General features: G+C 58.8%; 1 protein-coding gene across 1 annotated transcript; it reads right to left on the reverse strand.

Moving 5' to 3' along the window:
- Positions 1-10,130: 10,130 nt before the first annotated feature.
- Positions 10,131-24,291, reverse strand: LOC141471050 (sacsin-like). Its single transcript, XM_074157442.1, has 7 exons — positions 24,269-24,291; positions 23,791-23,878; positions 23,498-23,600; positions 23,036-23,182; positions 21,333-22,665; positions 21,004-21,092; positions 10,131-20,363 (listed from the first exon to the last, which is right to left on the reverse strand). The coding sequence occupies exons 1-7, from the start codon at positions 24,289-24,291 to the stop codon at positions 10,282-10,284; spliced, it is 11,865 nt and encodes a 3,954-aa protein (XP_074013543.1). The 3' UTR covers positions 10,131-10,281.
- Positions 24,292-25,230: the final 939 nt, after the last annotated feature.

Here is a 25,230-nt window from a genome sequence, read left to right on the forward strand (position 1 = left end):
TACAGGAGGGACATTGAGGTGCTGGAGCGTGTCCAGGGGAGAGCCACCAAGCCGGTGAGGGGTCTAGAGAACAAGTCATATGAGGAGAGGCTGAGGGAACTGGGCATGTTTAGTTTGGAGAAGAGGAGGCTGAGGGGGGACCTCATTGCCCTCTACAACTACCTGAAAGGGGGTTGTAGAGAGGTGAGTGTTGGCCTCTTCTCCCAAGGGAATAATGACAGGACCAGAGGAAATGGTGTGAAGTTGGGGCAGGGGAGGTTTAGATTAGATACTAGGAAGAATTAGTTTACTGAGAGGGTGGTCAGGCACTGGAACAGCCTGCCCAGGGGGGTGGTAGAGTCACCATCGCTGGAGGTATTTAAGAAACGTGTAGACATGGCACTTCAGGGCATGCTCTAGTGCCCGAGATTGTTGCTTTGTGTCTGTTTGTGGGTGGCTGTGGCGTGTGGTTGTGGGTGTTTGTTTTGGTTTTGTTTTGTTTTTGCTGTTTGGTGTGTTTTCTTTTTTTTTTTTTTGTGGTTGGACTCGATGATCTCAAAGGTCCCTTCCAACCAAGAAGATTCTGTGTGATTCTGACTCCGGGCAGCACCCGGCTGCTCCCAGCAAGCATCCCTGCGGCACCAGCCCGGGGTGCCCTGTGGGCAGTGGATGGGGAGCATGTGTCTGTGCTGTTGCTGGTGGGTCTGTGTCCACCTCCATCTCCTCCACTTCCGCATTCTCATCCATCTCCATGGGGATCGCTTGATCCTTCTCCACACCCAGCCTGCTGGCAGCCGCCTCTGATGCCTCCAAGGCAAGTTGGCACCACAGCATGGCCCGGCCTAAGGAAGGCAGGCACAAGCAAGGAGTCGGGACTCAACTCTTCATTGCAGCACAAGAGTGGAGGGTCTATGTTTGCTGCCCACGGGTTCTACTCCTCTCTTGCAGCCCACCTCCTCAGGACATCGTGCACAAGCTTTTCCACGTGCTCTCTCGTGTCCAATGTGGGCTGCTCAGCCTTGCCTTTGAATAGGCTTTAGGCGCACTGCTCTGCACCGGGCTCCTGTCTGGGCCGGGGGCTTGGGACCCGCCAGAGGGACGGGCTGGAGGGAGGACTTTGGGCCCGTGGAGGGGAAGGTGTTTTCCGCGGGAGAGCTCTCCTCCCCTTCCTGTGTTGATGGCTCTGAGAGACACTTTCCACAATTCGGTCTGGGACCTGATCCCCCGAGGGGATGTGTATAAGAGTATCAAGAAGGGCTTCTGCAGGTATGTCAACCAGGAAAGGAAGGTTAAAGAAACGCGACGATCGAGACTGGCAAACTGGTAGCAACAGACCAGGAGAAGGCTGCGGTTCTCAACAACTTTTTTGCCTTCCCCTCTCCTCACATCTCCTGAGTTGAAGGACCGCAAGACGGGGATCTGGGGGACAAAGTAAATGAAGACAAGGGTCGTGACCACCTGGGGGACCTGATGAGACGCATCCCAGAGTCCTGAGGGAATTGGCTGCTGTAGTTGCCAAGCCACTCTCCATGATGTTTGAAAAGTCAGGGCAGTGAGGTGAAGTCCCCGGTGACTGGAAGAAGGGGGACATCACACCCATTTTTAAAAAGGGTAGAAGGGAGGACCCTGGGAACTACCGACCTGTCAGCCTCCCCTCTGTGCCTGGGAAGATCATGGAGCAGATCCTCCTGGAAGCTGTGCTAAGGCACATGGAGGGCAGGGAGGTGATTCAGGACAGCCAGCAGGGCTTTACTAAGCCATAATCTGGCCGTGCTCGTTCATTGAACGTGACCAGACCCAAAGTGCATCGCGCTGTTGGGCGTTGGTGACAGCTCCATACATTGAAGGCGACCAGAGCTCTGGTGCCCAATTGGGCGTCACTCAGAATCGAAGCCCGGCCGCCCCCGGCCCCTCTGATCTCTGAGGAGAAGCTGGAACACGAGGGTCTTTATTTCCTGCCCAATGCCTTGACCCTTTCCCGCCCCAGGGGGCAGCCGCCCAAGGGCCGGGGGATCTGCTCCTCTTCTGGCTGCGCCCCGAGGCCCGTTTGCTGCCGGCTGCAGGGAGCTGTAAATCCTCCAGCGGGGCTCACGGCGGGGTCCTGCCTGCCTCCTGGGCTGGCGCAGGACAATTAGTGTGGAGGCATAAGGGGAACAGCAGCTGGGAGAGAAGGGAGACTTCTAAGCCCCAGTAGTTCTCCCAGCTCCCCTTTACAACCTGCTGGAGAAGATCAACGTGGAAGAAAGTCCTGGGCCCAGCACAGGGCTTGGAGCAACCCCTCTGTGTAGGGCTGGGCACGTTTTCTGCATTCCTTGTCCAGTGAAACCGGTCCCCTTCTTGCTCTCTCATCTCAGGGGACGCTCGACCCAGGAATGAGCAGCTCTCTGCCCTTTGGCAGGACTTGGAGCAAGCCCACCTTCTTCAGCCTTAAACCCCCCATGCCAGCCCCTGGGTCCGAGCAGCCCGTGCAGAGCAGGGTCAGGAGAACTGCAACTTGTGAAGCAAAGCTCCTGCTGCGCTGGGGGGATGAGCCTGGTACCCCTGGCTCTGCGCTGGAGTCGGGGCTCTGGCTGTCTCTCAGCCCTTTGCCGGCCAGGGCTGCTGTGGTGGGGTTATGGTTGGAGAAAACCCATGACAGTTTATTGTCATTGAGACAATTATTCTACCATTCGATGACCCCTCCCAACCCACGAAGGGGAATCAAGGAAAACAAGGAAAAACATGGGTTGAAATTTAAATGGAGCTAATAGAGTAAGACTAAATAATTAATAACACTAAAGAATAACTATTGATCCTGATACCAATATACCCAAGGACTATCCCCAGCCCATTCCCCAGCAGGAAGCCGTGCACTCCCAGCAGGGACAGCAAATGTGGGACCCCACGAGCGCTGCAGCTTTGTACGAAGGGAAGGGCTGAGGGCTCCAGCACCGGGGCAAGGAGTTCTCTGGACCCACCACCATCGAGGGAGAGAGAGAACTACGCAGCAAGCTTTCTAATTTATACTGAATGTGGCGTTCATGGTGTGAAACAATCCTGTTGGCAGCCTGGGTCAAGTGCCCGGGTCTCACTCCTCCTCATCCCTGCTCCTGGGATAAGTCACCACATTTTGGCCAAACTGCCAGAGATGCTGCTGCAGGAGGCAACACGTTGCAGGTGATCCTGGCTGCGTGGTGGCCCTTTGGGTCACTTGTCCTGCCAACCTGGTGCTCTGGCTTTGCCCTAGTGCTGCTGCTCCCAGCACTGCTCGGGCCTCAGCAGGAGCTGGGGCAGCCCAAATCCAAGCAGAGGTGGAGTGACCAGTCACAACCACACACTGGGGAGATTTGGCAATGAGGATCTCTGCCCTCCTGGGCTGGTGCTGCCTCAGGTTTCCCACCGGTTCCAGCCCGGTGGCTTCTGCCAGTGGGCAACAACCCCAGTGCTGACACCAACCTGGTGGGGGATGCTGCATCTGTGTGGCCTGATCCTGGCTTGTGCCCCATGAGTCCCTTTCCTTTCCCTCCAGAAGGAAGGGGAGCAGAAGGTCTCCTGCCTGCTTTGATGGCATCACGGCAGGGGTCGATCACCTCAGAGCTCAGGCTTTGCTGGGGACCTCTTTGCTGTTGGGGACACCACTCGCCAGCAGCCCATGAACCCCACTGGGGCCCAGTGCCCTCCCCTGCGTCAGCGGGACCCCTCTGTGCACAGGGACCCCCTGCCCCCGGGGCAGCCGTGCCAGCACCCCCAGCCCCCTCCAGCCCCGGGAACCCCCAGCAAGAGGAAACCACAGCTCTGCAAACGCCACGGGTGCCCAAGGCAACACAGAGAGAGCTTGGGTCTGAAAAACATACATACAACTCTTTATTAACAACACGACAACTTTCAACAACTATTTACAAAACAACAACTCTGGAAAACTATTTGCAAAAAAACAACTATACAGAACTATTTACCAAGTCTCCTCCTGTTGCCTCCTCTCCCTTGCCGTTGGTGCCCACAGCTCTGCTGGCCCTGGAAGCAAAGCAAGCGGCAGGGCCCTTTGGCTAATGAGCAGTGCCCGGCGAGCAGAGCTGGGGTTCCTGAGCCGGCTCAACAGCAGCAGCTGCTTCGGCTGGGGCTTGGCCCTGACAGGCATTCCACGGCCACAGCCCTGGGACTTGCTGGGGAGAGCAGGACTCTGCCGCCAGTGCTGAGCTCCGGCTTCCGCTTGTGTGTCCCGGCCCCAAGAAACCGCTCCCGTCCCAAAGCTGAGAGGGGCTGAGGGCAGTGCAGTGGGGGTGGTTGTGCCCACTGGCTCTACACCTCTTTTGCCGTCCACCTCCTCAGGACATCGTGCACAAGCTTTTCCACGTGCTCTCTCGTGTCCAATGTGGGCTGCTCAGCCTTGCCTTTGAATAGGCTTTAGGCGCACTGCTCTGGGCTTTGGACCCGCTGGAGGGACGGGCTGGAGGAATGACTTTGGGCCCATGGAGGGGAAGGCGTTTTCCGCGGGAGAGCTCTCCTCCCCTTCCTGTGTTGGTGGCTCTGAGAGACACTTTCCACAATTTGGTCTGGGGGGCAGTGCAGGGCCAGGCTGAGGGATGCGCTCTGATACAGAGGCCGATGTCGAAGTTGCCTTGGTCCTTACATTCACGGTGCTGGCTAAGGACGGCTTAGAACCAGCATCAGGACTGGCCCTCCTGGGCGGCTCGGCACCTTCTTGTCCCGGCTGAGATGGGGAGCAGGTTTGGCCTTCATCCAAAACTGCCGTCACCCTCCTGCATTGCCCCGATTTTGAGGAGATCTTTCTGCTCTTGGCTGGAGGTGGGCTAGTTGGTCTTCGAGGCTGCCGCAGCCGCTCGCCCAGGCAAGAAGGGTAGATGGCTCCTGGCGGATTCTGGGCATCCTTCAATTTGGCCAGGTGTTTCTGAAGTCTCTCCTGAAAAGGAGACACGGGGTTGTGCCTCGCTGTTACCTGAACACGTGCTCATGGCCCCACGTGCCGAGGTTCTGCCACCCTCACAGGAACGAAGTTGCTCCTCATGTTTAGATGGAACTTCCTATGTTCAAGTTTGTGCCCATTCCCTGCTGTTCTGTCACTGGGCATCACTGAAAAAAGACTGGTCCCATCCTCCTGACACCCACCCTTTAAGTACTGATAGGTATTGATGAGATCCCCCCTCAGTCTTCTCCAGACTAAAAAGACCCAAGTCCCTCAGCCTTTCCTCACGGACGTCTTCTAATCTTCTAATCATTTTTGTAGCCCTTTGCTGTTTCCTCTCCAGCAGCTCCCTCTCCTTCTTGAACTGGGGAGCCCAGAACTGGACACAGTGCTCCCAGACACAGCCTCACCAGGGCAGAGCTGGCGCAGCTCTGAGCCAGGTAGTCCTTTCCCTGCCACACCGCCCGGACCCCCCAGCACAGCCCTCGCCTCTCCTGCACCCACCGCCTCCCCGAGGCACAGCCAGGAAAGCCTCAGCCTTTGGCATCCCACCGCTGGCCGGTGGCCACTAACGCTCTGCTGTGCCTACCTCTTCTTGCCTGAACACGTGCTCGGCTTGGAGCTGCGCGGCATGGGGATCTTGATGCTGAGTGCGAGGTGCAGCAGCAGCTCAGGGTCTATCAACCCAGGAGCTCCTTCTTCCAGATGCTGTCTTATGCGCTCCAGCTAGGAAGATAGAGACACTCAGCTCCCAGGAGGGACCTCTGGTCTGGCCAGCTAGGAGAGAAGTACTCCCAGGAGAGAGGGGCTGGTGGTGGAGGTACTGGGTGAGTGCTGGTGGGCCTGGAGGGCTGGAAATGTTCTGGGACCCAGCTGGGATGGACAGAGAGACGGAGAGACCTCAGGCCTTAGTGTGAACCACTGCCTACAGCCTGCGATACAGAGCAGTTCATGTTTCAATTAGCAATAATCACGCCTGGGATTAACCTCATCAGCTCCGATGCTGCCTCTGCACACGGACTGGAGGCCGGGCCCCGAGAGTGGTGGTGAAAGGAGTTAAACCCAGTTGGTGGCCGGTCACAAGTGGTGTTCCCCAGGGCTCGGTACCGGGGCCAGTTCTCATGATATGGTTTTATACATACTGTACATATTTCATTATTTTCTTATTAATATTTAGTTAAAGCAGTTTCATCTTTTCCCAAACTCATAAATCTCTTTCTCTCTTTCGCTCCTCTCCTGCGATAGAGAAGTGGGGAGAGCATCTGTCGTTTCAGTGGCCAGTCCGGCCCAAACCATGACAGGGAACAAACTTCATTCTCTGCCCAGGAGAGCTGCCCGGGGACCCTGTGGCCCTGGAGCCACACACCTCCTCAGGACACCCTCCACAGGGCTCTCACCGCCCTCTTTAATGACTCGGGCTGTGGACAAGGGCTGCTCCCCTGCCCCAGCGCTGCCCAGCCTCCAAGGGTCCCACCGAGGGTCTTCAGAGCCAGCGCAGGGGGAATAGCCTGTCCCAGCAGAGCTTGAGCAGCCCTTGCCCATGGCTGAGGCACCAGGAATTCCCAGGGCCCGGGCAGGTCCCTTCCAGGGCACCCCAAAGGCCTTTGGGCTGGCATCTCTAGGGAGACCCCGGCTCTTGCTTCCAGGGTTGGGTCGTTTTCCGTCTCATACAGCCTGCAGGGTTTTGCAGTCCTTACAGCCCTGTGCCAACAAGTGCAATTATTCTCCCCCTCTTTTGAGAGCAGAAAACACACACCAGAAGGACAGACCAGTGGACAAACATCCCACTGGGCAGCAGTTTTGTCAGTGGAGATACAGCGTGGATCAAGTACCAGGAGGTGTTCAGCACTTCCTGGTGTTTTTCTGCTTCCCACCACTGAAAGCCCAAGCAGACAAGTTGGTTCAGGTGTCAGTGTCTCTCCAAGTTGTTGGAAATGCCCTGGGTCTTACTGAGCTGAGGGATGACCTTCTGAATTCTGTCCCACAGACAATATTTTAACCAGGCACAGACCCTGGTTTTCTCCAACGTAGAAGCTGAAGCCTGCTGGCATTGACACTCCTATCTCTTGGCTCCCCATTGCAACCTTTCTGAGCTGTACTCCAGCTGACACTGACAAACAACCGCAAGGAGACTAGAAGTCCTCTAAAAGGTCCTGAGGAGATCTTCATCTTGTCAAACCCCAGCAACCCATCCAGCAGCTCTGGATGACTTGCCACATCAGTTGCTTTTTCCAGGAGCTCCTCCGTTTGCCCCATCCCTCTTAAAACAGAGAAGTATGTTAAAGCCACAGCAGCTCCTCAGTTCCTTGGTCCACTGTGCTCAAGTGTCACATCTGCTTTTGTAGGGGCATCAGGCCCTGGACACATGGAAGAACATTGGCTTTGGAGGAGCAGTCAAGGCATGGGAAGGACAGGGGGTGCAAGGAGAGGCTCAAGGGGTGAAAGGGAAGGAGTGGGGAGATTGCAGCAGACATGTCTCTGCATGTAGTGGGTGCTCTGTGTGCATGTTTGTGCTTCTCTGGGCATGAGGGAAGAGGTTCCTGGGGGAACGTTAGTGGGGAGAAGAGGAGATTTGTTACCCTGTGTGACCCCATGTCTGCATGGGAAGATGTCCCTGTGCCAGGCGGAGCACCTGATTATGTGTCTGTTACTGTGCAGGGTGGATGAGGTGCGCAGGTGGCCAAGAAGGCAAACAGCATCCTGGCCTGTGTCAGGAGCAGCGTGACCAGCAGGACTGGGGCAGTTACTGCCCCCTGTACTGGGCACTGGGGAGGTCCCATGTAGAGTGCTGTGTCCAGTTTTGGGCCCCTCACGACAGGAAAGACATTGAGGGGCTGGAGCGTGTCCAGAGAAGGGCAACGGAGCTGGTGAGGGGTCTGGAGCACAAGTCTTGTGAGGAGCAACTGAGGGAGCTGGGGGTGTTCAGCCTGGAGAAAAGGAGGCTGAGGGGAGACCTTCTCGCTCTCTACAACTCCCTGAAAGGAGGGTGTAGCCAGGGGGTTTGGTCTCTTCTCCCAAGGAACAGGTGATGGGACAAGATGGAATAGCCTCAGGTTGTGCCAGGGGAGGTTTAGATGGATATTGGGAAAAAATTCTTCACCAAAAGGGTTGTCAAGCATTGGAAGAGGCTGGAAGTGGTGGAGTCACCATCCCTGGAGGTATTTAAAAACCAGGCAGATCTGGTGCTGAGGGACATGGGTTAGTGGGTTTTTTGGCAGTGTCAGGTTAATGGTTGGACTTGATGATCTGGAAGGTCTCCTCCTACCTGGACAATTCTATGATTCTAAGGAGAGATGGGCTCCCCAGAGAGCAGTCGAGAAGAGCAGCAACTGGATTTTCAGGTGGAGTTCCCTGAACATCCTCTCTGCTATGGCAGGGGGTGCCCAGCACTTCTCATCTATAACTGTACACTTCTCAGCATCTTCTCAGAAGGCCTTTTGGCCACTACTTTTACGATGCTACTCAGATTATGCATTTCTCAGGGGGAGGTGTGGCTTCGTGATCAGGTAGAAGAGGACCCAGAGAGACAAAGCCCTGGGAAGAACGCAGAAGACCAAGGCTTTAGGACATGCCCCTGCTCTAGCTCCTGGACTTTACTTCTGCAAATGACTAACACAGGTGTCCAGGTTTGCCAGAGCCTTGCCCCTCTCTTTCCACTAGACAGTTAGTCCACAAACTGCAGAAGCAACCGAATATCCAGGCCACAAGGAACCTTCTCCCTGCAAGTTCCAGGAGGACCGAGGTGCTCAGGATTCCTTCAACCCCCCACTTTCCTCTTATCCATGGGAGGACAAAGGTATGCAAGGTCAATGCACCCCCTTCCTGCTCTAACCTCAAGGTTCCCACACAGCTGGCAGGAGAACCCTGAGTCCAGGACACAGCTACCCACAGAGGAATGCTGTGATGGACCCTGTGGAGGACCCCGGCTTCCATACTCCCACACCAACCTCCAAGGGAAGACACAGCCTTGATGCCTGTCCTGCTTAAAGAGCCCTGGTGTCACCGAGGCAGAGGGCTGCTACTTTACCCGCCCCTTGAGACCCCCGTGCTGCCCTTGACATCACCTCATCGCCCTTGTACTTGACTTATGAGGCAGTGTTTTGGTAGCAGCAGGACTGCAGGAGTGGCTTCCGTGAGAAGACACCAGAAGCTGTCCCCATGTTGGCTGGAGACAGTTGCAGCCGGCTTCAAGATGGACCTGCCACTGGCCAAATCTGAGCCAAGCGCCTCTGGGATAACATGTGAGAAGGGGTAAAAACTGCTGTGCAACAGGAGCTGGGAGGGAGGAGTGAGAATATGTGAGAGGAACAACTCTGCAGACACCATGGTCAGTGAAGAAGGAAGGGGAGGAGGTGTTCCAGATGGTGCAGCACAGATTCCCCTGCAGTGTGAGGTGAATACCCTGGTGACACAGGTTGCTGTCCTGTAGCCCATGTAGGACCCCACACCACAGCAGCTGGTGAAGCCCTGAAGGGAGCTGTAGCCTGTGAAAAGCCCACATGGAAGCAGGCTCCTGGCAGGGGCTGCAGCCTGTGGAGAGGAGTCCATGCAGAAGCAGGTTTTCTGGCAGGACCTATGGCCCTGTGGAGGACCCACGCTGGAGCAGTCTCTTCCTGAAGGACAGCACCCCATGTGAAGGACCCATGCTGGAGCAGATCTTGAACAACTGGAGCCCATGGGAAGGAGCCGTATTGGAGAAGTTAGGGCAGGAGGGTCTCCCATGGGAGGGACCCCACTCTGGAGCAGGGGAACAGCACGAGGAGGAAGGAGTGGCAGAGACAAAGTGTTACGAACTGACCTCAACCCACATTCTCCATCCCCCTACGCTGCTCGGGGGGAGGAGGTAGAAGAGTTGGGTGTAAAGTTGATCCTGGGAAGAAGGGAGGTGGGGGGGGAAGGTGGTTTTAGGTGTGTTCTTATTTCTCATTATGCTACTCTTGTTTAATTGGCAATAAATTAATTTCCCCAATTTGAGTTTGTTGTGGCAGTAATTGGTGAGTGATCTCCCTGTCCTTATCATGACCCATGAAACTTTCATCATATTTGTCCCCCTGTCCTGTCAAAGAGAGGGAGTGATAGAGCGGCTTGTTGGGCACCTGGTGGCTAGCCAAGGTCAACCCACCACAGTTCTCTAAATCCCTTCATCGTCACCTTCACCTTCCACACACCCCTAGTCACCCATGGCCTCTCCACATCCCCTGACCACACTGTTAGTGAAAAGTCTACCAGCACTGCAACATTTAGTATTATACTTTATTTCCTCCTGCTGCAGGGTTGGACAGTTTGAAATTGCCTGCGGCAGGCCTATGGCAAGTCCATGGTGAGTCCATGACAGGTCTATGGTGGGTCCATGGTGGTCCCGTGGCTCAGCTGCCAGTGCCTCCTCTGTGGGGACATCCTCACATTCTGCCCAGGTGGTCCTGTAGCCTCCCCAGAACTCCCTGCACCCGCTTCAGTACCTCCTCCTCATCCACACTGCTAAAGGCCTCGCTGGGGGTGGTGGGGAAGGGGTGGTAACTCGGGTACTGTGTGGCCTTGCCATCAACACCACAGCCACACAACGCCTCCACCTCCTCTGCCAGGCCTCTCAGCTTTGGCTCCACTGCCTCCAGCCATTGGGCCAGCCCCACCAGCTCCACTGGAGCCTCAAAGGCCTCAGCATGGCAAAGCGCAGCAGCCACCAGTGCCTTCTCCAGGGCTTGGTGCAACTTGAAGAGGACCCAGTTGGGATAGCAGCACCTGATGTCATTGTGGGCTGCCTGCAGGTCACTCTCAGCCTGCCGCAGCCACCGCTGTGCCTCTGGGATGGATGGAGTCGGGGTCGTGGCTTCCTCGTTGCACAACCAGGAGCCATGGCCATGGCTTGCAGTGTTGTGCTGGAGGTAGAGGCCCTGTTTTGGCCCTTTGACAGCACACAGCTGCCCCAAGGTGGCCAGGGTGTTGCCATTCACCTCTGGCATCAGGCAGTGCTGGTCCTTCCATGGCTTGCCCTTTGCCACAGCCTCCTCCTGCAGCTTCTTCTCCAGCTCTGGCTCCAGCACAGCACCCACCAGTGGCACATCATTCTCCTCCAGAACAAAGGCCATGTCCCGTGGCTCCTGGCAGACCAGCATTTCACGCAGCACTGACAAGGCAGGTGCATCCAGCTGTCCACCCAGGATGACATTGATCTCCTGTGCCAGTGTCTCCAGGACCCTCAGCTGGTGTCGGTCCAGCACCGTATCTGCATGCCGGATGTAGAGGAGCCGCTGGGCACCACCAGCCAGGCACACGTGGACGACCCGTGGCTGGGAGCTGCCCTCCACCTTTGCACCATGGTGGACCAGCACAGTGCGGATGTCCTCGCAGCACTGCACTTCCAGCTGCTCCCCTGTAAAGCCACCATCCCCCTCCATTCTCACTATAGACCTGTGGCTCTGCCACCGGAGCAGGGCCTCCAGCCCCATCCTAAACCATGGTGACACCAGGAGGGTCTGCAGACGCCTCTGCCCAGGGCAGTGAGAACCGTAGCGACAGGGTCGCAGGCTGCCTTCCTCCAGCTGCTGCTCTGTCACCTCTGAGAGTGCCTGCGGCCGCAGGTGCTGTGGCAGCCTTTGCAGCAGCCACCAGGTATTACACCTGGACTCTGGCAGCTCAGCCATAAACACAAAGGTCTTCTGCAAGGCCTTAGAGGTACTTGAGGACACGCAGTCATTGAAGTACAGCTTGTGGGATGGCTCTAGGCGGTCAGCAGTGCTCAGCAAGTACAGATCAGCCACAGTGGAGGAATCAAGGGGCTCCCGTGCATCCCGCAGCAGCTGGAAGAAGCACCGTGTGGCCAGCAGGGCTGTCTTCTTCTGGATAGTATCGAGGGTCCCACTGACACAGCTCTCCTGGTGGATTTGGGCCAGGACATAGCTGTAGTGAGTGAGTGTGGGGAGCAGGACCACCCCAAGGTGTTGCAGGAGGTCTGCATAGGCAGTTATGCAGGGGTCAGGCTTGAGGAGATAGGGGTAGAAGTCAGCCTCGTCTAGCAGCGATAGCACCACTTGCCGTGGCATGGTCATTTTCCCGGACTTGACCAGCACCACAGGCAGCTCAGCCAGGTGCCTTGCATCCACCTCCTCCAGATGGGTCTGCAAGAAGTTGTACACCTTCTGGAGCACGCTGGCCCGTGTGTTCACCTTCTGTCGCGTCTGGCAGGCTGCCCTGCACACCTGCTCCAGGTTGGCCACCACCAGGGCAGTGGGTATCTCTACAAGGACTCCTACGGCCTCCAGGAGATTCTTCTCGAGTGTCAAGGACTTCGGCAGGATGGTGGCTGTTGTCCACAGGAGCTCAGCCACATCTTCTCGGCAGTGGTAAACGCTGCCCTTCAGGGCCACGGCCTTAGTGCAGGCTGCAAAAGGGGGGTGGAGTTTTATCAAGTCTGGGGGGATGTCCAGTGGAGGTAGAAAGCGGATTGAGGTGATTTTCCGCAGGAAATCCTTTGACAAGGGAAGTGTGCCACCCAACAGTGTGCTCAGCATTTCCTCCTGCCGCTCCAGCAGATCTGCAGTGTGGCACCTAGCCTGAGTGGCTTCACGCTCTATCTGCAGGGCCAGTGCCACAAAATCCTCCTCAGAGAGGCTGGTGCAGACACCTACCTTAAGGAGGAACTCCAGAGCAGCTCTCTGCTTGTAACGTAGCTCCGCAAAGAAAGACTCGGGCACAAAGCGGTGTTGGAGCTGCAGAATGCAGAAGGAGGGCGTTTTGTTGTAGAAGTAGGAGGCCAGGCGGGGCACACCACCAGCATCGGGTATAAAGGCCACAGTCTTAAAAGCCGCCACAACGTCTTCTGTGAACTCATCATCATGGATGGTTTGCAGGGCAAAGAACAAGCGCAGAGCTTCCATACACTCTCGCACTGTGAGCTGGGACAGCCGGGGCAGCACCACGGTCTTGAAGAGCTTCTGGCCATCTGTGAGCTCCCACTTCAAATCCTTGGCCATGTCCTGGTGGATCTCGTCTGCTGTGAGCAGCAACATGCCCTTCTCCAGGCTGTACAGGGCTTCTGCACCCTGGGGCAGTTCTGGGCACTGTCTGCTGAGCACCAGCACCTTGCAGTAGGGTGCCACAGCTACGTAGTCCCCACCATACTTCTGGAAGAGAGGCAGCAGCCGGAGCTGATCCCGTGCCACCGAATCCAGTTTTCCCCGCACAAAGCGCAGCAGGCAATTCACATCCTGCTTTTCTAAGTCTTTCCAGTGGAGATGATCTCTGGTGTCCGCCAGCTGGGCCAGCACAGCCCTGGGCTCTTTGGCCTGCAGTGTCCTTGTGTTCAGGCAGTAGGAGGCAAGGTGAAAAGGCAGCAGGGACTTCTGGAGCACAGGGATGCCCAGTTTGTGCAGCACCTTGGCCACGTCCGTCTCACACTGATGAAGAACTTTGGGGAGGAAGGATAGTGGCAGTAGCTGCTTTGAGCTTGTCTTACCATCCTGAACAGGCAGCACCACCATATCCTGGAAATGATCCATGAATGACTTCATGTTCGCCTCCAAATCCTCTTTGTTCTTCACATTCATGTAGACCACAGCGTTGAAGAACTCCCACAGTTCCTTGAGCCACTCTGCCCTTCCTGCGATCCAGTTCAGCTGACCCAGTGCCTCCTGGATGAATGGTTTGGCCTCCAGGAGGCTGAGCTTCTTCACAAAATCAGGCAGGATCAAATAAGAAATGAACTTGTGGGCAAAGTGGTGGCGGTGGCGGGGGAAGAGGTGGGCAAAGTCATTGTGAAAGACTGGATGCTGGATGCTGAGGGCATTCAGGCAGCCATCTTCTGTGGCCAGCAACGGCAGACCTTCCAATTCTTCCTTGGCCACATTTCCAGGCTCCAGGCACTTTTTCAACAGGACAGAGCAGCTCCTTGGAGTCCCCAGGGGTGTGTCAGCCAGCACAGATGGCACGGGGAGTGCCAGGGCCTTGAGGAACCGCCGGAGGGAGGCTGGCTGAAAGACTACAGCCTCCACCTGGGCTGCAACAAACTCCTCATAGATCTCCTGCAGGTCGGTGAACGGTGGCACCAAGTTCATGTTCAGGCGCTGCAGCACCTCCTGGAGATCTGACTCAGGCTTCTCCATGAGGAAGTATGGGTCTGTTAGCACATTCCCTTCACCTGGAGATGCCCAGGTTATTGTCACCATGCTGTCAGAGGGCTTCACGTGGTACAGAGGCATCAGGGGCAGGCGTGCGTGACTGATGTGCCTATAGACATCCCTCACCATGTCCTGAAAGGTGGGTGTCACAGCACCCTTTCCCACAGCGGGGAAGAACCGTAGGTAGCGAGAGGCCAGGTGCTGCTGGCAGTCCTTCAGGCGTCTGAACTGGAGCCCTTCAGGCCCCAGGGCTTTCCACTGCCTGGTGAGAAAGGCACAGTACAGCGGAGCCACTAAGTGCCGGAGCAAGAAGGAATTCCAGGCTGCCTCTGTGCTGCCTTTGTCCTGGCGGAGATTGCGTCTGGCGGCATCCACAGAGAAGTTGGCATTGATGTGTACAGGCAGCCCTGTGGTCAGCGGCAGTGGGAGGGTGCAGAAAGCTTTGCCCATGACTCTGGCTAAGCCCAATGGCTTCAGGCAGCCAGCCACAGCCCCATAGGGCAGCCGCCCACGCACCGGAGACTCCTCAGACCCCTCCTGAACCCCAATTTGGGAGATCACCCTCCACACGGTGCTGGCCCTGGCCTTGCTGTTTTTGACTGCCATGATATAGGAGACAGAGGTGGGGCTGTTCCCATCCGTGGTTTGGCTCAGTCTTGCTTGAAAATCCTGTCTCAGCTCTGCATCACCATCTGTCATCTCTGTGGCCACACGCAGCTTCTCCAACACCTGCTTCCCATCTGGGGGGATCTCAGAGAAGACCACAGTGCGGAGGTGCCGGAGGAAGAGCACCAATTCCTCACCTTTCTCAGCCAGTACTGTCTCCATGTCCCTGATGTCTTGGTCCCGCACGGCCATGGAGGACACCCTGGAGTTGGCAGCCCCAGCTGCAGTGCGGAGGGGCAGCCGGAAAAGGACACCCTGGTTCAGGTTGAAGAGGGAGGGTAGGAAGGTGCCATAAATGTCTGGAAAGTTCCTCTTGAATTCAGGGTTGACAGCGAACATCCCACCAGGACTCTCAGTTGTGGCTATGGGCACGTACCATTGATGAGGATCGAAGACACACAGGGCACTGTCTCCAGTAAGGAAGGCTGGGCAGTCAGTAAAGTGGAAGACAGTGCTGAAGCCAAGGCCATATCTGCCTGTGACATCCTGCCGGCCTTGCTTGCCACCCACCCCCAGACACTGAATGCCTTCAATGTCCTGCTGCTGGAAGGGGCTGTCACTGTAGATGCAGAGGGCAGGGCCCTGCAGGTCGTTCCACTTCTCACTGAAGGTGGTGCAGGCTGGGTGCTGCCGGCGGTCCCACACAAAGTGCACAAGCCGCGCACCAGCATCGTCTGCATTCTGGAGCAACTCTGTCACCATATCACGGCCGCATGCTGGGTACTCAGCCAAGATGTTCTTCAGACGTGTAGTCAAGTCTTCGTGGGCACCAAATGGCACCCAGAGGCTAAGATCGGCAGTGGGCAGTCGGCTCCTCTCCAGGGCCCAGTGACGTGTGGTAGGCACCCCACAGCGCAGGGCTGTGACTCGGGACAGCTTTTCATGGCACAGCAGGACATCTTTGTCCAATGGCAGCCATGGCGTATCATTGAAGTGGAGCTTGTCCCGTGGATGCAAAATGCCATCCTGGTCAGGTAGAAAGAGTTGCTGGATCTGGTAGGCATTTGGCTCTTTTTCGTCTGCCATCAAGCCACAAGACACCAGCCGCAAGGCCAGCTCCAGCTCCGGGGTGGGCAGCCGCTCTCCAGCATGCATCTTTGCCAGGCTGCAAAGCACTTGGGCATAATCATCCCAGGCGAACGTGTGGCGCAGCCCCACACACTCCCAGAGTTGGCTGTAGGGCAGGTACTGCTCTGGGAGCTGGTGAAGATATGGGCTGGCCTCAAACAACAGCTTCTGAGCTACAGCCGTGACCGGCATAAAGCAGGATCCCACCAAGATGAAGGGCTCCCCTTGGGACACCGCAGAAGCCACCTCATCCCAGATGGAGTGATCTCTCTGGAGCAGCGTGTTCAAGTACGTGTAGCAGCAGTGGGTGCTGGCCTGCAGGTTCTCCAAAGGGAGAGCGTTGGAGCTACCGCTCAGTGCCTGCAGCTGCTGGAGGACTGTAGCTGCTGGTGGCTGCCGGTCCAGCCCCAAGAAGGATGCAACGTCCTTGGGGAGGCTGAAGCTTTTCCCCAGCACTTTAGGATCCAAGATAGGGTGGATGAGTCCCACTAGTGGGGCATCGAGGTGATGGTAGAGCTGGGCAGCCGGCAACAGCACGTGTTTGCCAGTGGGCAGTGTTCCAGGGAGGAAGGGGACAGTCTGGAAAGCTGCCTGCACAGTGTTGTTCACCCTCTCCTCCACTGCATCCCGAAGCAGCTCAAGGATGCAGGCAGCCCTGCGGCAGCCCTGGGCACGGTCCTCGGTCCAGAGAAGCTGCACTGTCTTTGCCCTCTCCAGCAGCTCTGGCAGGGTTACTGTGTCCTTAACCATGCCCAGCCTCTCCAGTTGGCTTAGTCTCTCTGCAGAAAGGAAGGCATCCCCAGTGGGGAAGCGCCCATCCTTAGGGTCATAGAGAGAGGCAGTGCGGCCTCTGGGATGCACCAGGCAACTGATGAGCTGCAGGTGGCCATGAGGGGTGGCAGGAATGCAGGGCACTGTCTGCAGCACTTTGTTCACGTCATCATGGGACATATCCAACGCATGGAGAAGCAGTGCATCCCGGTCAACAACAGAGAGGTCTTTCAAGTTGGGAAGCACAAGCTCGCAGTAAAAGCGGGGCCAGTCATAGGTGCCGGCATCCACTGCCTTCCCGAGGCCCCTCCGCACTTGCTCTGGCAAGGCCACAGGTAACAAGGGACGGGGTAAGGTGGTGGCAAAGACACACTTCGCCAGGGCACCCAGCGTGGGGTGTCTGATCACAGTCTGGTGCAGGAAGCGGGCGTCCCGCAGCGAGCACCATGAGCAGCCATCAGAAAAGAGCCTGGGGCCATTCCTGGCTGCCACAGCCTGGTAGAAACCAGTCACAGCCTCTGTAAAGGGGTAACGGGCAGTGTTGGTGTCCGGCCAGAAGACATGATATTCGTAGCTCTCCAACTCCCCTGCCTCATGCATGGTGCGGAGGTGGTCCAGTGCCCGGAGCCAGGCAGCTGGCACAGCATTGCGGAGCAGCACCCGGTTCCACTCACCCCGCTCCGCCGTGTCCCACAGCCCCTTGCGGTTTGAGAGGATGCTGAAGGCCCCATGCACGTGGATTGGCAGCCCTGAGGCAACTGGCATGGGAAGGTGGCAGAAGACTTGCCCCTCCTCAGCATCCAGATGAGGCACCCACTTGCCACCTGCAGTACGGGCAAGGGGAAGGGCCACGCCAGCCACGGGAGGCAGAGGATGGAGCCCTGCCTTTGTGTTCTGGTGAAACAGTTCCAGCAACTCCCCATCATCTTGACACACCAAAACTAGGTAGTGCCACGTGGTCTTGGATGTCTCCTCACAGGCTGTGAGCTGCTCGATGACCGCCCAGCTTGGGGGGTCCTCAGGGGCCCCCAAGTCTCGGATCTCTTTTCGCCGCAGCGTGGCCAGAGGCATGGTATCTTCCGCAGAGGTAGCCGTGTCTGGCAGCATCTCCAGGGACATCTCCCTCACCCCCCGCAGGAAGAGCAGCAGGAGCTGGTTATAGCCAAGGAAGCTGGTGCCAAGGGACTTGATGCGCTCTGTACCAAAGGCCTCTGAGCAAACCTGGGATGTCACGGCTTCCTCTTCAGTGCGGAAAGGCAGGCGGAAAAGGCTCCCTGGAAAGGATCCTGGCTCAGGCAGGCGGCACCCAAAGATACCATGGTAAGGCCAGAACTGCTCAGCAAAGGCACGGAGGATGCGTGGTCGGCTGGAAAAGTCCAGGCGGATGCCAGGGCTGCCAGCCCTGGCCACGTGCTTGCTCAGATGGGTGCCATTGGGATCAAAGATGAGCAGCGTCTCCCCACTCAGCACTGCTGGCACGTCTGTGACACGGTAGACAGAGTTGAAGCCCAGCCCAAACCGCCCAATCTGGCCTGCCTTGCCCTCCTTCGTAGCAGCCCCAACCCGTGTGATGTTTCGGAAGTCATCCTCCGTGAACAAGGCATTGTTGTAGGCCCAGAGGGCTGGGCCATGGCAGGCAGCCATGCCAGGGTCTAGCAGCCCAGAGGTGGCCTTTCTGTGGCATCGGAGGTCCAGGAGGAAGCGGCACACAGTAGCTCCAGCATCCTCTGCATTCTGGACCATCTCTGTGAAGATGTCGCCCTCCTCGCCGTACTCCCGGAGAATGTTGCGAAGCCGTAAGGTGATGGGCTCCGAGGGGCCACAGGCTGTGAATGGCTCCAGCCCCAGCACCCGCGTACTGAGCAGCTCCGTGCCAAGGAATATGGCTGTGCTGGATGGCACTGCCTCATGCACCACCTCCTGCACATCCTCCTCTGCCTCCAGCTCCATGTCCAGGTACACAGTAGAGGCAGCCGGGCGCAGGGCAAATCCCGAGCCCTCCGGGACCCTCACAGGAACGGGCACTGTGCCCTCGCCCTGGTGCCCCCGGTTCTTAAGCCACTCCAGGACAGCTACAGCCACCTGTAGCTCTGCTGCAGTGCCAGCTCTGGAGCTGCGTGCATCGATGTCCTGCCCCAGGCAGCGCAGGGCTGCAACCGCCCTCTCCTCGCTCACCCTCGCCTCCACTCCCCAGGCCCTGAAGAGGCAGCTGTAGGGCAGAAAGTCAGGGGGCACCCGGGGCACCAGCGCCTCCAGCTCCAGCTCCTCAGGATAGCCCAGCACAGCATCACACGGCAGGACAAACCCAGTCCCGGTCCACACCACAGCATCATCCGGGGCAGCCCCAAAGGTCTTCAAGTTTTCCTGCATGTGCCAGTAGACAGGCCGGAGTGCGGGACCCACCTCGCCCGTGTCCCTGCACCCTGCCAGCTCTCTCAGCTGCTCCCACACTCTCTCTGGTGGCGGCGTCTGGTTCAGTCCCAGTTTCTTCTCTGCCTCTGGCACAAAGGCGTCAGTCAGGTGCATGGCAAGCCCCACCAGCGGCTGATAGTGGGTGGACCGCAGCTCCTTGGGGGGCAGGAAGGGCTGCCCTGGCTTTCCAGTGCACTTGGAACGAGGCACCCATGGAAGGGCCTGGAGCTGCCTAAGCTCTGCAGCACTGAAGCCAGCCAGTGCCTTGGGGCAGTTGCAGATCTTGATCAGTGCCTGTGCCCTGTCCAGAGCCGCTGCATCACCCTGTGTCGCACTTGCTGCAGCCTCTAGGATGTCTGAAGGCAACAGGCACCCCTCGCCGTGCCGCAAGCCCAGGGCTCTCAAGGCACGGAGGACAGGTGGGGTGCGGAAGGTGGCAGGAGGAAAGCGCTCAGGGCCCAGTAGTGCCTGCAAGGTGCTCTCGCAGGGGTCGTAGAGGTCCTGTGGGCACCTGGGGCCCTTGGGGGTCTCCAGGAAGGCCAGTGTGCTGCAAGCCTGCTGGAGCGGGGGGCTCTGGGCAAAGAGGACGTCTCCGTGCTGCAGCACCCAGAGCAGCAGAGCCTGTGTCTCCGCTGGCCGCCCTGCATAGGCACCGCAGGCCATGGCTCTGGTGGCCTCCAGTGCCATGTGGGCTGCACTGATGAGAGACCTCTGGAGCCTCTCCAGGAGCCGCCGGTCAGCTTCATCCCGGCACTGCAACATGGCCTTCGGCAGCACCACATCTCCAGGCAGCTCTACCTGTGGCTCCAGCGCTGGGGTGTCACTGGCCGGTACCAGCTCCGTGGGCTGCGGGGCGGCCAAGCAGGGCAGTGGGCTGAAGAGGGGCAGAGCAGCCAGTGTGGCCCTGTCCTGCTCCATGAGGGATGGGATGTCTGCCAGGTAGAGCCGGAGCGTGTCCACATCTGCAGCAGGCAGTGTGGCCAGGCGGGAGGCCACAGCTGCAGCTTCCTGCCTGCCCAGGGCCCGCAAGGCATTCAAGGGGGATGGAGGCAAGACATAGCGGGACAGGCAGCGGTGCCATGTGCCTGGTGGCACCACGGGGCAACCTAGGACCTCCAGGACAGAGGCCACAGCAGGTGGCAGGCACTGGTCCTCCCATGCCTGGAAGATAAGTCCAGACTGGGGTATCAGTGAAGCCAGACGGATGCTGGGGGCACCCAGTGGGGACAGAGGGACGAGAGGGAGCCCCTCCAGAGGGCCCAGGTCTTCCATGTGGTGAACCAGGAATTGCCACAGGGCTGGCAACCAGGAGGCTGGGGGTTGAGGGGGGCCTTCGGCTGGGCACCAGGTCACTGGGGTTGAAGACGGGGATGTCCAGGTGGAGGGCAGAGCCAAGCGCAGGGTCTGGGCAGTCACGGTTGGGTCCAGCAGAACCAGGTTGGGGAAGAGACCTGTGTGCAGGAGGCAGAGGCTGAGCAAGGAGTACGTGGGACCTGGGACCTGGCAGGGAACCTGGGATGTAGGGGAAAGAACCTGAGAGCTGCAGGGGATGGGAAGCCACCCCATACTAGGGATGGGAGGACCTGGGCTCTGGAGGGACAGTGGATACCCTGAACAGGAGGAACCCCTGACTGGTGGGGATAGAGGAGATCTGAGAGGGACAGAGGTGTTATGGAGAGTGGTATTGGGGGACACAGAGGTCCTCAGATGGGAACACAGGGAGACCCATGATCCAAGGGAGCACAGAAGGGATGGGGGAATGTGGGAAGAACAAAAAGGACAGGGGTGTCCCCAGAGACACAGAGAGATGCAGGATAGGAGAGGTGGCCCTGGGCTCATACAACGCACCCCAAACCGGAGAGACACGGTGAGACTTGGGATCTACAGTGCTGCTGAATGGATGGGGGAGGCCCAGAGAGGGACATCAGACAGGGACTGGGGACCCCAGGTGTGTACAGGGAGTATCAGCATGGTACCAGAGCTCATTGGGGCTGCAGAGGAGCCCAAGGGTGTACCAGGGTGCTGGGGGGTGTTGGGGTTTAGAGGGCAATCAGGGGACCCAAAGGTGGCCCAGGTGCCCCCATCTCTTACCTGCCTTGGCAATGCCTCGCAGGAGGCTGTCCAAGCCTGGCTCCAGGTCCGAGGGCAGGAAGGACCCGGCCAGGCCGGGCAGGAGCTCCCTGTGGGGACAAAAGGAGGTGCTGGGGGTCTAGAGGGATAATAGGGGGCAGGCAGCTTCCTGGGTACCTGACTCAGGTCTCTCTCAGTGAGACTGGGTGAGAGGAGTGCGGTGAGGTGCCCAAATGTCCAGGCTTGATTCTGGCACCCCTTTGAGCTCAAGAGCAGGTGCTGTGCCCTGGGCAACTGGCTTACCTGCCCACCCCCACAGGGAATGGGGCTGCCTGGGGCTGTGGACTCACCTGGCGCAGTCGGACGTGTCCACGTAGACAATGTCTGATGCGGTCCCAAAGGCCACGAAGGTCCCATCGGCACGAGGCAGAAGTGGGAGACTCCGCAGCTCAGCATGGCACCCATCCCCAGCCACGTAGCGCAGCAGGGAGAGCCGGTCGGCAGCCAGGAGACCAGCAGCCCCATGGCGCCGCAGCACCTCCCGCACGTGGCCGGCCGTGGCCTCCCGCATGCCCTCCGCCATCCCCAAAGCCAGTGCCCTCCGGACATGGGCTGGGACCTCAACCACTGGCTCCCCAGCTGCCACCAGCAAGGCCTGGACCACCTGCCGTGTGGCCATGTCCCCTGCAGCCTCTGGCAGCAGCACAGCCTCAGGGGCCCGCAGCCGCCCTGTGGCCCCCTGTGTGGCTGGCACCAGCGTGCAGGCAGTGGCCAGCTCCTGGCAGACATTGGTCACCAAACTGCGGATGCGGCCAGAGCTTGGTGTGCACTCAGGGTCTGGCCAGATGCTGTAGGCATCTGCCCCGGGCAGAGCTGTGGCCAAGGCAGCCATGTGGCTGTAGACCCGCGGCAGGAGACCAAGGAGCAGCAGGACGTTCCAGCGGGCATCCTTCTCGCCCTCCTCGCTCTCCTCAGGCCAGCGGAGGTGGCGGCGGTCGTCGGAGAGGGCAAAGGGGGCACTGGCGTGGACGGGCAGCCCTGTGGCCATCTCATCTGTGGCTGGCAGGGGAAGGAAGCAGCAGAGCCGGCCTCGGCAGGTCCCACGGAGGGGGTGCGCCAGGCTCAGCTCGGGGCAGCACCCCATCCCTGCACCCAGTGCCACCACTGGCCCCTCTGTGGCCGTGCCCGTGGCCACCAGCCACTCACTCCTGTCCCCCACCCCATACCCGTGCAGGGCCATCAGGCACCATGTCAGACTCAGCCCCTCATCCCCTGGTGGCCCTGGGACAGGGAGAGGCTGAGGGGATGCCACAAGTGTCCCCATGAGGGTCTGGACCCCATCACGGGTCACGCGGTGCAGGGCCACACGGCGGACATGGCGGAGGAAGAGGAGGGCAAGAGGGGCCTCGGTGAGGAAGGTCTGGAGGAGGCTACAGAGGCGCTCAGGATCGGAGACCCCTGCAGCAATTCCCGAGGGCTGCCGGCGCAGGGGGAAGCGGAAGAGGGTACCCTGGGCAGAGCCACGGTGCTGTCCCACAGCTTCCAGCCCAGCCAAGAAGGGCTCAAAAAGGCCAGGAAAGTCCTGGGCTGCAGAGATGTTCCAGCGGGCACCGGCATTTGGCAGCACCTGGCATTCGGGGTCCAGCACGCCCAAGGATGGGGGGCTCAGCACACCAGGCAGGTCTGGGGACATGGAAACCATGAGGCCACAGGGATGGCATGGCCACCACTGCCTCCCCAGATTATCCGAACCCATCAGTGGCCCAAATGCCCACCCAGTATCCTCAAGTTCAGCCCCACAGCACCTCCTGTGATCCCAAGCCTAATCCTTATTCATCAGTCCTCCCTCAGTTTACCCCTGCAGCCCTGCTCTCCGTTGCCACCCAGCCTCTTCCCAGCCTCCTGGTGCTCCAGTTTTCCTCCCTTCAGTCACAGCCCTCCATTTTTCACCCCCTCGGTGCCCCCCAGCACCCCTCAGCACCTATAGTTCAGTGCCTCCAGTACAACCCCTGTCCCCACTTCAATTCCAGTTGAGGTCCCCGGTGCCGCTTACCAGTCAGGTGGTAGACAGAGGTGAAGCCCAGGCCGAAGTGTCCCACAGTGCTAGGGTCCTCCCGCTTGTGTGACACCCCTGGGCTCATGAGCCCTGTCCAGTCCCGGGGGGACATCGGCGCATCATTGTAGGCCAGGAGGGCTGGGCCTGGGGGGTCCGGACCATGGGTTAGGGGAGACTTGGAATATGTAGGGGGGATTGTCACCCACATTCAGTGTCCCTACAGTCTCAGTCCCCCCTCCAGACCCAGAAACCCCCCCTCAGTGCCTCCAGTACCACTGAGTCATCCCAGTATCCTCACTGCCCCCAACACATCCCAGAACACCTCATTGGTTCCAGTTTCCCCAGTCCACTCTGATCCCTCTTCAATTCTTCACCAGTGTCCCCCAATCCCTCCCAGTATCTGCCAGTGCCACCCCTGCGCTTCGCCCAGTCTCTCCCAGTGCCCGTAGCGCCTCTCACCCTGGGTGCCCTCCAGTCCCCCTCTGGTGACGTCGAACTCCCGCTCGTCGGACACAAACACAACCTCATTAGCGCCAGCATCGTCCGCGTTCTGCACCAGCTCCTGCAGTGGGGGATCAGTGCCCGGTCACCTGGGTCCCCCCAGCACCCAGAGAGAACCACCAACCCGCTCTCCCAGCTGGCCAGCAAGGGGCTGGTGCTGGGCAAGGACCACCACCCAGCTCAGCTGCCTGTGGTCTGTCTGCCCAGCTGGGCAGGAGAGCCCGGGCAGCTGGGTGCCCTGGGGATCTCACCTTGAGGATCTGCCCCCCGTCGGGGTACTTCTGCAGGATGTTGTGCAGGTAGTCAAGGAAGGTGGGTGCCCGCTGGCAGAAAGCCTCCCTGCAAAGCAGAGAGAAGGGTCGGGGGGGCTGGTCTCCATGGGTAACCAGGACCTTCACGTCCTCCTCAGATCCCCCAGGATGTCCCCGTCCTGGGGTCAAAAGCTCTATTTCCTCCAGGGACCCATTGAAACAACCACCTCCAAGGACCTCTCCTCCCATCCCCCCCACCTCCTCAAGGCCCCCACCCCTTCCTGACATCCTCCAGCAACCCTGAAACTGCCCCATACATCCCCTGGCAAGCCCTGAGCCCCCTGTAATCCCCACCTCCCTCAGTAACCTGGGCCCCTACACCCACCAACAGCCCCTAGTGACCCGCGGAACCCTCCAGCCACCCACCGTGTCCCCCCATGAAACACCAGTGCCCTCCGCCTCCTCAAGCCCCACTCACACATTTGACTTCTCGAGGGCCATGACGGACACTGCAGGGGGGGACGCTGAGGGGCTGCCCCGCGTGGCTCCCGAACACCGGGGTCCCCACCGAGGGGCTGCCCCGAGTCGCTCCCGGACACCGGGGTCCCCGACGAGTCGCTGCCGGACGCCGGGGTCCCCTCTAACAGTCCGGGAGCCCTGGCCCCGCCCCCGGAGCCGGCAGTTTCGTTTCCCCGCCGCACACGCCTTTCAGCTCTTTTTTAACCCAAAAATAGCACCGGGGCGGGTCCATAAGAGCAAGGCAGTGAAATGGGGTCCCTTGGGGTACGGCAGTGGGGCAAGGGCTATGGGGATATGGCTACGGTGCAGGTGGCCATGGGGCCGTGGCCATGGGTACACAGCTATGGGGTGATGGAGTTACATGGGACATAGCTGTGGGGTAGGATGGCTATGACACCATGGCATGTGGGGACATGGAGACATAGCTGTGGGGTGGGATTGCTATGGGTCAGGGAGACACTGGGATGTGCTAGATGTTGGGGGCATGGAGGACATGGCAGTGGAGTGGGGAGAACGTGGAGACACGGAAATGGGGCAGGGAGGATGTGGAGCATGTGTAGGGGGTGATGGGTACATGTGGGACATAGTTGTGGGGTAGGAGGGACTTTGGGACAAGTCTGTGGGATGGGATTGCTGTGGGGTAGGGGGGCCATGGGAACACGGCCAGGGGTTGAAGGGATGTGGTGGCATTGATGAGAGGGAGGGCTTAGCAAGTCTCTTCCAACTCCCCATGCCCCTGGTCAAAAGGAGACTCTGGATGACCATGAGCCCACCTGACTCCTTCAAAAAGGTCACGTCTCAGAGGCATGTCCCTGCCTGGTGGACCTGGTAGATCCTATGTGGCATGTCCCCATGGACAGACAGCATAGGATATCTCCTGTTACAAGAACTGTGTGGGAACAGAGGGAATGTTACAAAGGT

This window comes from Numenius arquata, chromosome 12 (genome assembly GCF_964106895.1).
Source record: "Numenius arquata chromosome 12, bNumArq3.hap1.1, whole genome shotgun sequence".
NCBI lineage: Eukaryota > Metazoa > Chordata > Aves > Charadriiformes > Scolopacidae > Numenius > Numenius arquata.

Excerpts from the sequence above, each read along its gene's own strand:
- LOC141471050 (XM_074157442.1), bottom strand. The coding sequence starts at position 24,291 with ATGGCCCTCGAGAAGTCAAATGT. Across the intron at positions 21,093-21,332 it reads GACACGTCCGACTGCGCCAG|GGAGCTCCTGCCCGGCCTGG; the intron begins GTGAGTCCACAG and ends TTGTCCCCACAG. Across the intron at positions 20,364-21,003 it reads GCGAGGCATTGCCAAGGCAG|GTCTCTTCCCCAACCTGGTT; the intron begins GTAAGAGATGGG and ends TCCTGCACACAG.